We start from the raw sequence: 12,979 nt of genomic DNA on the forward strand, positions 1-12,979 counted from the left end.
TACACCAGCCACTACAAGCACCAGTGGAACCATGAGCATGTTCCTGAAGCCGGGCAAGCAGTGCTTCCTTGCTCACCCCCGCATCAATGTCACACATGAGCCTGGGCCCACAGCTTGGGACCTCCCCGCTCATGGCACAGCGCAGCGCAGCAGGACACCCACTGCAGGATCAGGCTGTGCTGGACCCAGTGCATTGCCCCAGGCTGGTTGCACAGGGCTCTCTGGGTCGTGAGAGATCTGGCTCCTGGCACCCCAGATTCCCCTGGATGATGGCAGGGTGGCAGATGCCCTGCCAGGCCAACTGCATCTCCTCTTTTCCTCCAGCTGCAGCATCCACTTGCCAGCCTGGAAACAGGGTATATGGCTTCCCTGGAGGAAGTGTCTCAAGAAGCCCAGAGGTTTCCAGCTCTGCCCTGTCTCTTGGGGGCTGTAAGAGCCAGAGATGGTGTCTGGAAAAAAGGTGATGCAGCAAGGTGGCCGCATCCTCCCCAGCCCTGCAGGTGATCTAGCTCTTATGGGAGGGGGTTTGTTGGGTGGTCTCCCCTTTTACCAGCCCCCCCCATAGACATGAGAGGACACAGATCACAGCACCTCTCTTTTATTGGAGACCAATCCCTCCCCCCAGCCAGCATAGAGCCCAGCACGCTCAGCTCTTCTACATCCGCTGGGCCCAAGTCCTGCTCTGCAGGGTGGGGGTACCTCCTTGGACCCGGGGGGAGAGACCCAGGCCTGCCCCTCAGTGCCCGAGGCTTCCAGCCCTACTGCCATCCCTTCTCCTGCTGCACCTCCCACCCAGCCTTAACCCTGGGGATGTCCCCACCCATAGAGGATGTCCCACTAAACCCTGCATGCAAGGGGCTAAAGCCACAGTAAAACTGGACCGTTCAACTTGGAAGTGACCAGCAGGACAGAGGCTCGTGTGCAGGGTGTCGGGGACCATCCTGCTCTGTGGCGTGGTCCTTGGGCACTGGGGAGAGGGCAGAGTTGCAGTGGCCAGGCTGTGGTCCCTCTGGGCTCCCTCCTGAGAGCTGACAGTGCCCCCCCACCTCTGCCTCTGGTGCCTCCAACCCCAGAGCCCTGCCCTGGGCAGGAGTTAACCCATGAAGGGCATCTGCTCTCCAGATCAAGGCTTCTCCTGAAGTCTGGAGAAAGCCACCACTGGCAGGAGGTGTAGCAGGGATGGAGGAATGGAAGGCCTTGGAGATGAAGGTGGGGGACCAAAGAGCAGCAAGGAAGGTCTCCTTTCCTACCCCTGTCCAGTGGGACCCTCACCCACGGACACAGCTGCCCTGCGGCCTGAGCTCCTGACTCCTCTCTGAGGGGAGAGGGGAGGGCAGGCACAGGCTGGGGTCAGAGCCAAGGACGTTCATGGGGTGGGAGGCACGTTGCAAAGGAAAGGGGGGGGGCACTGTCCCTGCCAGGAGGAGACCCCATGGTTTTTCCTTTCATTCACATCCTGCTTTAGGTATCCATGTCCGTTCCCAGGGTCATGGATCCCTCCTCACCCTCATTTAGATGGCTTCTCTCCTCCAGCCACCCACACCAGGGAACCAACCCAGCTACCCCGCAAGCACCCCTCGTCCCCCACGCCACTCTCCAAATCTAAAAGGGGGCAACTGAGAGCAGGGCTTGATCCCACCCCCCCATCCCTCCCTGCTGAGCTCTCCAGCTCCACAGCCCCACACTGCCGAGACGGGGAGGTCTGCCTGGCGCGGTCGAGGCCCTAGTGATAGTGGTTGTTCATGTTGTTGAGGTGGGAGGCTGCCATGGCACTGAACGGGGCAGAGGGCTGGAGCCCGTGCCCAGGGTAGAGGGACGGGCTGGAGCCAGGCCAGTAGGAGAAGCCGGCCGGCGTCACCCCCGACGTCATGAGGTTGAGTTTGGAGATGCCTGAGAAGGGCAGCGGGGCCAGGTTGCCCTGAAATTTGTAGAGGGTGTGATCGGGGGCGGCCGGCTGGCACACCTGCGCCAGCCCGTGGAAGTCGAACTTGTAGGCGTAGCGCTTGCCGTGGACCTTGGTCATGATGTTCTTGTCGTAGTAGTAGCGCAGCGCCCGGCTCAGCTTGTCGTAGTTCATGTTGGGTTTGCTCTTCCGCTCGCCCCAGCGCCGTGCCACCTCGTCGGGGTCGATCAGCTTGAACTCCCCATTCGTGCCTTCCCAGGCGATGCAGTTCAGGTTGGCCCGGTCCGAGAGCAGCTCCAGCAGGAACTGCCACAGCTGGATCTGCCCGCTGCCTGCAAGGCCGAGCCCCGGAGAGGTTAAAGCTCCCTCTCAGGGCAGAAGGAGCGGGGCAGGATGTGCCCTGCTGTCTTTGAACCTCTGCTAAGTTGCCCACTCCCATACCCAGGTTTTGGATGCACCCCATTGCGTCTTCCCTGCTCTAGAGACACAAAATGTGGTAAGGAGGTTGTGTGTCTTTTGCAGCATCCCTTCCCCATCCTGCCCCCAAAGCAAGAGGAGGAGAGGATGCCTCTGCGCCTTGGGACAGGGGTAGGAGTGCTCAGAGGTCAACACATGCTGCAATGGGTCTGGGTCCAGCGTCCCCACATCCCTCCTGCCCTCATTCACACCCCACTGACAATGAATACCTGCTCATTTGCTTCATCTGGCCTGGTTCTTTCATCTGCAGCCCCCAGAAGAGGAAGCTTGGCAGTACACAGATGCATCCCAGCACCTCTATTCCCCACTGCCACCTCTGCTTGAAACTGGTCTGGTTTCACAGCACAGCCCCTGCCCATCTCTAGGGGCATTGTGCCCTGCGAGAGTGTACCCACAGTGAGCTGAAATTGGGGGGCACAATGCTGCTCTGACCTGCACCCCTGGCAGGCGCAGGCAGGTACAGGGGAAGGAGAGACCGGGACAGGGCAGAACCTGCTGCGGGTCTGAATCAGGCACAAATGTTCCATTTCTGGAGGAAAACTGTCCTCTCCGAGCCATGGCCGTTGCACCTGCAGCTTGCACTGAGGAGCACCCTTGGTGGGTGACCAAGATGCCCCTGTGCCAGGCTGTGCACACACAGGAGCCTGGCACACCTGGACGTGCCCATGGTGAAGCACAAGGACAGGCTGGCCAGAGGTCATGAGCAGAGTGTCCCCGGACCTTAGGTGATGAGCAGTCCTGCCTCGGGGACGCAGCCACCCTGCAGAGCAGCCCTGCACTTGCCCAGACCCCCCGGCCCCCTCAAACTCCCCCCCAGGCAGCATCCTCTGCACATCCCTGCTCCCGACCCCAGCCCTCGCAGCACAGGCTCTTCCTGTGGCGGAGGAAGTGTCTTTGTGCTTCATCCTCCTCCCGGTGCTTTTCTGCCGCTGTTTTGTCTAATGGTGCTCGGAGCCCGTGTGGAGGTTTAGCACCCAGGACCCTGCAGCAGGCCGTTTCACACAAAGAACCACCTTGTCCTGCTTGCTTCACACCCACCTATTTTATCTGGTGCCTCCCCAAATTCTCGCTCTGGAAGAAGAAGGGAACAGCCGTTCCCCACCCATCCCCATCCCACCAAACCCCACTCAGGCGTCCCGATGCAGGCAGGCAAGCCCAGGTCTTTCCAAGGTATCGTACTTCCAAATCCCCCATCCTTGGACCGAGGTGGGGTCTCTCCTCTCTAGGGTACATCCACAGCCCTCGCCTACCCTCCATCCCCGCAGCCCCCACTCCGGCGTCCCGCTATCCCTCACCCACGCGGTTCCTCACCCCAAGCGAGGAGGGCAGGGAGGTGCTGGGGGTGCAGCTGGGTGGGGTGGTGAGGCTCAATCCTGCCTGCCGCAGGGTGCTACACCGCAGCGCCCAGCAGCTCCCCGAGGAAACCTCCAGGGATCCGAGAAGGTCCTTCTCACCGCACCGCAGTGTGCAGAGGACGGCTGGGACAAAGTCTGCAGCGCAGAGGCAAAAGGCCCCCACCCACCCCACTCCCAGTTCTGCTCCCCCTCCCACCCCTAAACCAGGGCTCCCCTTTTCCTGCTCGGAGCACCCCCTGACCCCCGTCTCCTTGCCGGGCAGGAAAGTTACACGGCCCAAGCGCCCGGTGACCGGTGCTGCGCTCCCCAGCCGGCTCCAGGCTGCTCCCTGGCCAGCCCTTGGCTGGTCCCCGGGATCCCTGGACGGCTTTACCCTGGGATCCACCGTCCCCCAGCCGATCCCCAGCCCTGCACCGGCAGCTCCCTCCCGGGTGTTGCCTCCCCTCCGCTCCCCGAGCCCGGATCACCCCCCCCCCCCCCCCCCCCCCCCCCCCCCAGCTCCCGGGCCGGCTGGCAGCTCCCTCCCCGTCGGATGTCCCTGGAGCACCCGGGGGACCCGAGCTGGGACCCCGCACCCTCCCGACCCCGCTGCGGGACTCCGGGGGGGCCGGGGGCGCTGGGCACCCCGCTCTCCTCCGCTGCGACGGCCGTCGGGGCTCGGCCGCTCTCCCGGTGGGTTTTGGCAGCGAGACGATCCCAGCCCGAGCCCCCCCCAGCAACGGGGAGCGGGGGTCCGCGGTGCCCGCGTCCCGCGTGGGCAACCCCCGACACACGGCCGGGCAGGGGTCCCCGAGGGCTGCGGGACCGGGCAGGGTGCGTGTGGCCCGGGGGGGTCCCCGCTCCGGGCGGGCCGGGGGGAGCGGGGCCGGTCCCGGGGAAGGGGCAGCGGTGCTCTTACCTTTCTGCACTCCCGGGCTGAGGGACCCCCACGCCTGGCTCTTGCCGTCTTTGAACAAAGTTTCCCCGACTGGATCTGGAGGGTGGGAGGGGGGAAAAAGGGGCACGGGTTGGGGGGGGGGGGGGGGACGGGGGGCCAGGCGGGACCGCGACCCCCCGGCGCCCACCCGCGGGCAGCCTCACCGCAGCCCCCGGCCGCTCCCCCTCGCCTGCCCCGCCGCCGCGGCGAAGCCAGGAAACGCGTCCAGGAAAAAGGAAATCCGATTTCCGACCGAGCCGGGGAAGCTTTTAAATAGGAATAGAAAATCCCGCGGGCTGGGGTAGGGAGGAGAGAGGCAGAGAGGGAGAGAGCTGCGGGGCAGGGGGAGAGGGAGAGAAGGCGGGTGGGGTGGCAGGACGGGTGGCAGGAGCGGCGGGTGGAAGGAAGGACGAGCGGTGGTGTTTGGGGAGCAGACGGCTGGGGAAAGGAGAGGTAAATGGGGAGAGGGACGGAAGGAAGAAGAGATGGGTGGGTCGGTGGAAGGACAGAAGGGAGGATGGATGGATGGATGGATGGATGGATGGATGGATGGAGGGAAGGGTGAGAAGAAGGAGGGAAGGAAGGGCGAGAGGTGGGAGGGTGGAAGGAAAGGCAGATAATGGGTAAGATGGTGGAAGATTGGACTGATGGAAGGGACGGAGGGTAGATGGAGGGGATGGCTGGTAGTGGGGACAGAAAGTGGGACGGAGGGACAGGTGGGTGAGGTGGAAGCGTGGGTGGGTGGGTGGATGGATGGATGGATGGATGGATGGATGGATGGATGGATGGATGGATGGATGGATGGAAGCACAGGGGAAGGGTGGGTGGATGGATGGACTGGAAGGACAGAAGGATGAATGGAGGGATGCAGGGACGGGGGGTGGTGGGTGGATGAAGAATGGAAGGGAAGATGGGTGTGCGGGCGTGGAAGGCTATGAGGGCGGCTGGAAGGAAGGGAGGAAGAAGGGATGGTTGGCGGGCTGGAAGGCAGGAAGGGAGGATGGAGGGAGGGAGGGAGAGGGGAAGGCAGGGTGGGCGCTGGAGGGAGACGGGGCAGAGAAGGTCCCCGGGGCGGTGGCGGGGCAGGGTGGGCGGGGGCCGGGGTGCTGTGCGGTGCATGGCGCTGCGGCGGGGCAGCAGCTGGGGGGGGGGTCCGCCCGTACCTGGCAGGTACATGTTGAGCAGCAGTGGCACCGCTCCGGCACCGTGTCTCATGGCAGCTGTGGGGGTGGCCCGCGGGCTGCATGTTTTAATATTCCTGCCCCTATTATTATTATTATTATTCCACTTTATCAGGGAGCAGCTGATGGCGAATAAATGGCAGCGGGACGGGCAGGGGACGGGCAGGGGCCGGGGGAGGCGGCGCGGGGGGGGGAGTTTCCAGGCAACTCGCAGGGGCTCGGGGCCCCGGCTCCAGCAATTTCCTCCGCTGTAATTAAAGCGGGTGCTGCCCCCCCCACCCCCCCGCTATCGGGCCCGCATCAGACTTTAATCACGGCCGCGGGTTTCTATGGAGAGCGGCTCGGGCCGCTTCCTGCCTCTTCCGCCTCCTTAACTCTTGGCAAACACGGCGCTGCCATCCCAGCTGGGAGCGCGGCTCGGACACTGCCTGGAGACCACCCCGGGTCGGCCTCCCCCTGCCACCGGCAGCACCCCGCTCCCCGAGCCGCAGGGCCGGCCCGTGGGCACGGTGGTCCCCTCGCTGCCGGCATCGCCCAGGCTGTCTTCATCTCACTGCTCGGCATCGTCCTGCCTGTGCCGTCCCTCCAAGCCACCCATGCTGCCGGCCGTGGGGCTCCCTGCCTGCCTCTTCCCCAGATCCAGGGTCCTCAGCGCGGTCCTGGGGTCCCCTTGCAGCCCCCAGAGCCCTGGGGTGGGTCAGTTGTGTCCCCGACACATCCTTCCAGTTCTGGGACCCCGATGCTGAGGTCCTTTTATAGTGCCCAGAGCTCCAAGGTGGGTAAGTGCATCTCAAGCGGTTGGTGACACCAGGACATACCACAGCTCCACCACCTCCCTGGCTTCTCCATGCCAGGGACAGTCCCTGTCTTGGGGAGGGATAAGTCTGTGACCATCCTGGAGTCCCCAGTCCTGTCCCAATCTCTTGCCCATCTTTATTAGGACCTGAAGAAGCTGGGTGACCCCCCAACCCCCTCCCAAACCTGCATGGCCCCATCTTCACCAGTTTCTCCTGGGTAGCCCTAGGTGTTGTGAAGAAGGGAAGGCAGTTTTGATGGCTCCACCCCCTCGGCCAAGAGAGGACCCTCCACCAGCATCCCACTGCTTGAGGCAGCCAGGCAGCATGCCAGCAGCGGGCACCAGCTCTGCTCCACAAGTCCAGTGCCGTACAGCCAAGCCATCCACCAGCCCACGACCTCTCCTGTGGTGTTTCTTTGATGTCTAGTAAAACGATGAGCTCTCATGCTGGACTTGGCCAAATTGCTTGAAAGTGGTCATCGCAGAGGTGAATCCAATGGAAACCAGGATACGGTCATGCCAGACCCATCGATATTATTTATACTGCAGCCAACATGTGACCTGCACATCAAGAAACTGCAGCCTATGGGGAGCAATGTTCAGCTGGGGTGCCTCGGGGTGCCACAGCCCAACGGTGCTGGTGGCTCCTCCTGGGTGAGGGTGTCCAAAGGGTTTAGGAAACAGGTGTCCCACGGGTGCTGAGCTGGGCTCTGGGTGCTCCACCCCTGCTGTCCATCTCCATCAGAGCCAGAGAGCAGATGCTGATGGGGGGAGACACGAGCAGAGCTCATAGTACTCCCCCACCAATTCACCACCAACCCTGTTTGGATCTACCAGCCCTTAAAAAAGTTTCTCTTCCCCCAGCTTGTCCCCCGAGCTCCCCTGAAACTCGCAGCGGGGTGTCCCAGCTCTGTACAGCCCAACAGCCCCGGCTGCTCCCCCCATCCCTCTCCTCCTCATCCCCTAAGTGCAGCTCTCCCAGCAGCGGCTCCGCAGCCTCCCAGACTTGCTTTCGCTGCCTGAGTCACTGGAACAAACCGCAGGCAACGGAAAACAAGCCCCGGAGACAGCGGGGTGAGGTGGGGAGGGGGCCAGACCCGCTGAGCCCCTGTCCCCCCGGCAGCCCCAGCGACCAGGGTCTTCCTCCAGCAAACCTGCACGGTGGAGGGCGTGGAGTGGGGGAGCCTGGGCTGAGGGACCCCGCGTGAGCCCAGAGTGGGGGAACAGTTTGGGATCAGCCTGAGAAGCAGGGTTAGGGCTGCGGGAGATGGAGATGGAGGGGCTGCAGCGGGCACTGGGGATGGGGACTGCTGGGTCTGTGGGAAAGCTGGGAAGGGGGTGGGGGTTTACAGTGGGGTGTGAGGGGACTGGGGGCTTTGGGCAAGCTGGAGGCTGAGGGGTGCAGAGGGGCAGGGAGTGTGGGGTCCCAGGAACTGAGGACCCCTGTGCCTGTGGGAAGCTACGGGGACCTGAGCGAAGTGACCCCAGGTTTATGGGGAGGATGGGACATGGGGGAGCTGTGGTAGACCCACAGGGGGGCAGGGTCCACAAGGAATCCAGGGAACAGGAGCCCAGATCCATGGGGAATCAGGGGATGGGGCTTTGGGTCCATGGGGGATCTGGGAGATGAGGGTTCAGGTCCGTGGGACTCCGGGGGACAGAGTTCGGACACGTAAAGCACCCAGCTGGCAGCAGCAGAAGGCCCCCCTGGCTACAAGCAGGCAGCTTGCCCCCTCACCCCCCAACCCAGCCCTCTCACACCCCCGGGATGAAGCAGTAAAGACCCTACATTTTACCGTGACCCCCAAAGCTCCCCCAAATCGCAGCCCGGTGCGCAGGTGCCCGGGACGACTTCACCTGTGCGCCGGCAGCGTGGAGCAGAGCAGAGCTGACGTGGCCTTGGGCTGGCCGCAGCCTGGCCGGGTGTGCAGGAATGTGTTTGTGCAGAGGGAGAGGCCGGCTGCCGTGGGGCCGTGGCGGGGTGGGGCCAGCGGGGACACGGAGGGGGACAGGGGAGGGCTGGGGGACACCCCCCCCGCAGAGGGGACCCCCGCGGGATGGGGATGCACAAGGTGCTGGGGCGTTTGCACGGGCGCAAGGGGAGAGGGAGCCAGGGCGTGCACGGGCACGCTCATGGGCACCCTCGTGTGCACCGTGCACACACTCACACACGTGCACCCACCCACACGCACGCCAGGGCCGGGGTCTCTGCGCTGTCCCTGGGTGCAGGGCATGTGCACACTGACCCCTAACTCAGTCCTTCCCAGTCTCTCAGCACCCTTCGGGGGCACCCACAGCCCCAAGGCCACCCACGCTTGTAGCAGGGTGGGCAGGAGGGGACCCTGGCATCCAAGCCACCCAGCACTGTTCCACCGACCTACGGCTTAGGAGAGGATGTCCTGGGTGCGGGGAGCATCTCGGGGGGCCGACCGGAGACCTGCGCCCCAAGAGGGCTTGGGGTGCTGGAGCAGGATGGAAGAGGAGGAGGAGGCTTGGAAAGGGTGCTGGAGGAGGAGGAGGAGGCTGGGTGGGGCTCCTGGTGTGCCCGTGAGCTGGAGCCGGATGCTGGCACGGATGTGCTGGCGTGGCCAGGCTGGGGGTGGGGGGACCCGGACCCTAAGGGTGCTGGCAGCAGTGAGCCGAGCCCCCTGCCAGCTGCAGGACACTGCCCGAGGACCTCCTGCTCCTGTCCTCAGCAGCCCCCTCACACACCCCCTCTACACCTCCTCTGTAAGCCAGTGCGCCCAGCCCTGCCCCGACTGTGGCCACCTTGTTTGTGGCAGTTTCCCCCTCCCGAGTGACCCCAACCCTGCTCCTCCTCCTCCCTAGGCCCACAGTGGGCAGGGACCACCCCCCTCTTCCAACCCAGGGTGCAGAGGGAGGGGTCCTCATGTTCACAGACTTCGTAGTAATCACCTTCCCTGGTGCTGAGCCTGCACGGAGCACCCTGGGCACAACACCCCCTGCATCCCCCCTCCCGGCTCCAGCCCCTTCACTGACCAGTAAGGCCAGTAAGCTCCCAGTAAGTTCCCATCTCTCCCAGCCAGAGCATCACAGGGGTGCGAGCTGTTCCACATCCCCTCTACTCGCCATGCATGGACCAGAGGTGGGGTGCAGAGAGCTCAGCCCAGGGTGGAGGTGGAAAACGATCTGAGCCCGCGTGGGGAATGGGAAACCCCTTCCAGCTGCCGAGAGCTGGGGACAGCAGGGCTGGGGCAGACACCCTGCCTCCCACCCCACAGGGGGTCCCCTGGGCCTGGCAGCCCCCCGAGGAGCAGAGCAGAGGCAGGATCCCCCATTTTTTTGACAAATGCCTTTATTTGCTACCGGATAGAGGTCTGTTGCACAGCAGCCCGGAGGCTGCGGGGTGCATGGCCCTGTCCCTGCTCAGTGCTGGACGCGGCGGATGGATTGGATCTGGTTGGTGTGGGCCTGGCTGCTGTATTCGTTGTACTTCTTGAACTCGCCGTTCTGTCTGTCCCGTTCCAGCACGTACTGGTAGCCCCTGTATCCCGGGTACTGGTATGCCACCCACCTGCAGGCAGACCCCCAGCTGAGAGCCCCGGGCTAAATCCACCCCGCCAGTCCCATCCCATCCCATCCCATCCCATCCCATCCCATCCCATCCCATCCCATCCCATCCCATCCCATCCCATCCCATCCCATCCCATCCCATCCCATCCTCTGCCCTAGGAGGGGAGGACAGAAAACACCCCACAGCTTGGATTTTCAAGGGAAGGGGAGGAGGTAGGCACCTCTCCTTTTTGGGGTCCCTCTTCCCCATCCCTGGGGCTATGCAGGAGAGAAGTGCTTGCCAAACCCCTGCTCTTGGCCCCCACTGCCCATCTCCCCGCCGATGGGACTCACGCTCCGGCGTTCACTTTGATGGATGCCACCTCCTTGTTACCCCAGCCCATGGCCTGCAGCGAGGGGTAGTCATCGCTCAGTTCAAACTTGTGCCCCTGGAAGTTCTCCGCCTCGTAGAGGATGACTTTGCTGTCGTTGTGGTTCTGTGGAGGGAGAGAGCTGGGGGTCAGTGGGGTTGTGTGCCTTGCACAGCAACAGAGGATGTGGCGTCAGGGGCACATGCACCAAGGCACCGTGGGAGGCCTGGGACCTTTCCCAGGTTTGGGGCAAGGCATGGGAGTGTCATTCAGCCTGGCACCCCCTCACCAGGACACCCAAGGGCTGCCCAGGGGATGCTGCTCTTATGTCCCTGTGGTCCCCACGCACAGCTGCCGGTGAGGGTGACAATGGCCACATCCTCTGCACCCACATGGCCTCCTGCCCTCAGCATCCTCGAGCTCCCTGAGGCCGCAGGAAGGTTGCAGGGGCTACTGAGAGCAGTCCCCCTGGCTCTGTGGGGTTTTGCTGGGTGCTGGGCACCGAGGGGTTAATTTCTGGGACACTGAGCGATGCGGCACTGTCCCCCGTGCCCAGCCCCCACACGCATCTATCTGCACCGAGGAGCAGTCCTGCCAGTAAGGAGTGATCTTATCGCATCCCCTTTATTAAAGCCCAAGCATATCTGCCTGGTGATTATTAAAAGTTGGGGGGGGGACCCCCCGCTCGGAGGCGCAGACGTGCCGCTATTGCGAGCACCAGTGGCTCTGCAGATGGAGCGATAGAGGCTGCATCTTCCTGGGCACGGCTCGGGTACCCCAGGCGGGAGGGGGATGGATCCCGCACCCCAAGCATCCCTGCGGTCCTGCCGGCTCCTCTCTGCTCACCCAAACCCTGGGTAGCTGGGGCTGGGGGACGAGGCCTGGGGACCCCAGCCTGGGATGCGACTCTCCAATGCACAAAGCAGAAGGAGCTGGGACGGTGTTTCAGGTTAAATATGAAGCCTAAAGAGCATCCCAGGATACATGCAGGGAGGCAGGAGCCAGTGGGTGCAGCCACCCCTCCACCCCACGGCACCTCCATGCGTGCCTCACCCCTCCATCCCAGGTCCCCACCTAACTCATCCCTCCTGTCAGTCCCTCGTCTCCCTCCGTGCTGGGCTGCCGGCGGTGGCTCTCCGTGCAGCGGGGATCCCGTAACTCACCGCGCACTTGATGGGCCGGAAGGAGAGGAGGTGCTCGGTCCGGTAGCCGCTGTTCCCGCTCCAGGCCTCCCACCGGGGATAGTCACCTTTCTCCAGGATGAACTGCTGCCCCTGGTACTCGGGGTACTCGAAGCCCACCCAGCTGGAGGGGAGAGGAGTAAAGCCCTCAGTTATGCGCAGCGCAGCTCCCAGGCTCAGCTCAGGGCTGGCTTCTCGTTCCTGCACAGGGGATGGAGATGTCCTGGCAGGGTGTGGGTCTGTCACAGAGGCTGGGGTCCTTGCTAGCAGCAGACTCCCCTTTTGAGAGTGGGATCCCTCTCCCCAGGGCCACACCATTGCCCCTGACCCGCGCCTCGGCTCGGCAGGGTCTCCCTGTTTTGCAGATGGGGAAACTGAGGCACGACTTAAGGAGCGCAGGGAGGGAGGTCACATGATGAGGCTGTGTCAGAGCCAAGGACGGACCCGGGTGTCCTGGCTCCCTGACAGCTCCCGACAGTCCCCAGGGAGCAGCGGGTTCGTGGGGCCGGTGGGGCACTTACGGGCCAGACTCCACCTTGATGGAGCGGATCTTGCGGAAGCCGCGCTCCATGATGCTGGGGCACTCCATGAGGAATTCGCAGCGCTTGCCCTGGAAGCTCTCCTCCTCCCACACCGTGATCTTGTGCTGCCCCAGGGTATCCATGGCTTCGCTGCTGGTCATGCGGGTCGCTCGGCTGCTGGCAGAGCCCCACACATCACCCAGGGCAGCTGCCCGCCATCAGCCCCCCTGTCCCCCTGCCGCCTGCCACCGAACCCGGGGTGCTGCCCTCACACATCCTGTGCCATCGGCCCCTCACCCTCCCAGGCTGGCACAGGGGACCCTTCCCATTCCCCTTCCCTCGGTGCTGTGGGATCTCTGGTGACCCACAAGTGGCAGGGGCCCTCGCAACGCCTCATCTCTCCATGTGATGTAACCGGGTCTGCCTCCGTTTCTCTTCTCCCAAGCCCCCTGCCGTGACTCCCGGGGTCGGCCGGGCGCAGCGGCACTGTACCCGGTGAGGGGCAGCAGCAACCCTCGACACAGATGCGGTTGTGGGGTGCAGCCCTGGGGGGAAGAGCAGCCCAGCTCTTCCAAAGGTGGGTGCCAGCATCTCTCCTGCCCACACAGGGTACCCCAGCCGTGCCACACAGCACCCCGCATCTTGCCTTTCCCCAGGGTGTGCGTTGTGGGGGTGGGGGGAGCTTGGTGTGGCAGCACCTGTGCAGTGGGGGGGGGCTTGGGGGCTCACAGCCTGGTACTTACTTGGTCGGCAGGGCACAGAGGC

The 12,979-nt window shown here is 64.0% G+C and overlaps 2 protein-coding genes across 2 annotated transcripts; both read right to left on the bottom strand.

Moving 5' to 3' along the window:
- Nucleotides 1–1,644: 1,644 nt before the first annotated feature.
- Nucleotides 1,645–5,827, bottom strand: FEV (FEV transcription factor, ETS family member). Its single transcript, XM_075431220.1, has 3 exons — nucleotides 5,815–5,827; nucleotides 4,634–4,810; nucleotides 1,645–2,235 (listed from the first exon to the last, which is right to left on the bottom strand). Exons 1-3 carry the CDS (start codon nucleotides 5,825–5,827, stop codon nucleotides 1,724–1,726), a joined length of 702 nt encoding a protein of 233 aa, XP_075287335.1. The 3' UTR covers nucleotides 1,645–1,723.
- A 4,188-nt stretch (nucleotides 5,828–10,015) lies between these two features.
- CRYBA2 (crystallin beta A2) lies at nucleotides 10,016–12,375 on the bottom strand. Its single transcript, XM_075430519.1, has 4 exons — nucleotides 12,215–12,375; nucleotides 11,676–11,817; nucleotides 10,496–10,638; nucleotides 10,016–10,163 (listed from the first exon to the last, which is right to left on the bottom strand). Exons 1-4 carry the CDS (start codon nucleotides 12,373–12,375, stop codon nucleotides 10,016–10,018), a joined length of 594 nt encoding a protein of 197 aa, XP_075286634.1.
- Between the last annotated feature and the right edge of the window lie 604 nt (nucleotides 12,376–12,979).

The sequence above is a fragment of the Opisthocomus hoazin genome, chromosome 9 (assembly GCF_030867145.1).
Source record: "Opisthocomus hoazin isolate bOpiHoa1 chromosome 9, bOpiHoa1.hap1, whole genome shotgun sequence".
Taxonomy (NCBI): Eukaryota; Metazoa; Chordata; class Aves; order Opisthocomiformes; family Opisthocomidae; genus Opisthocomus; species Opisthocomus hoazin.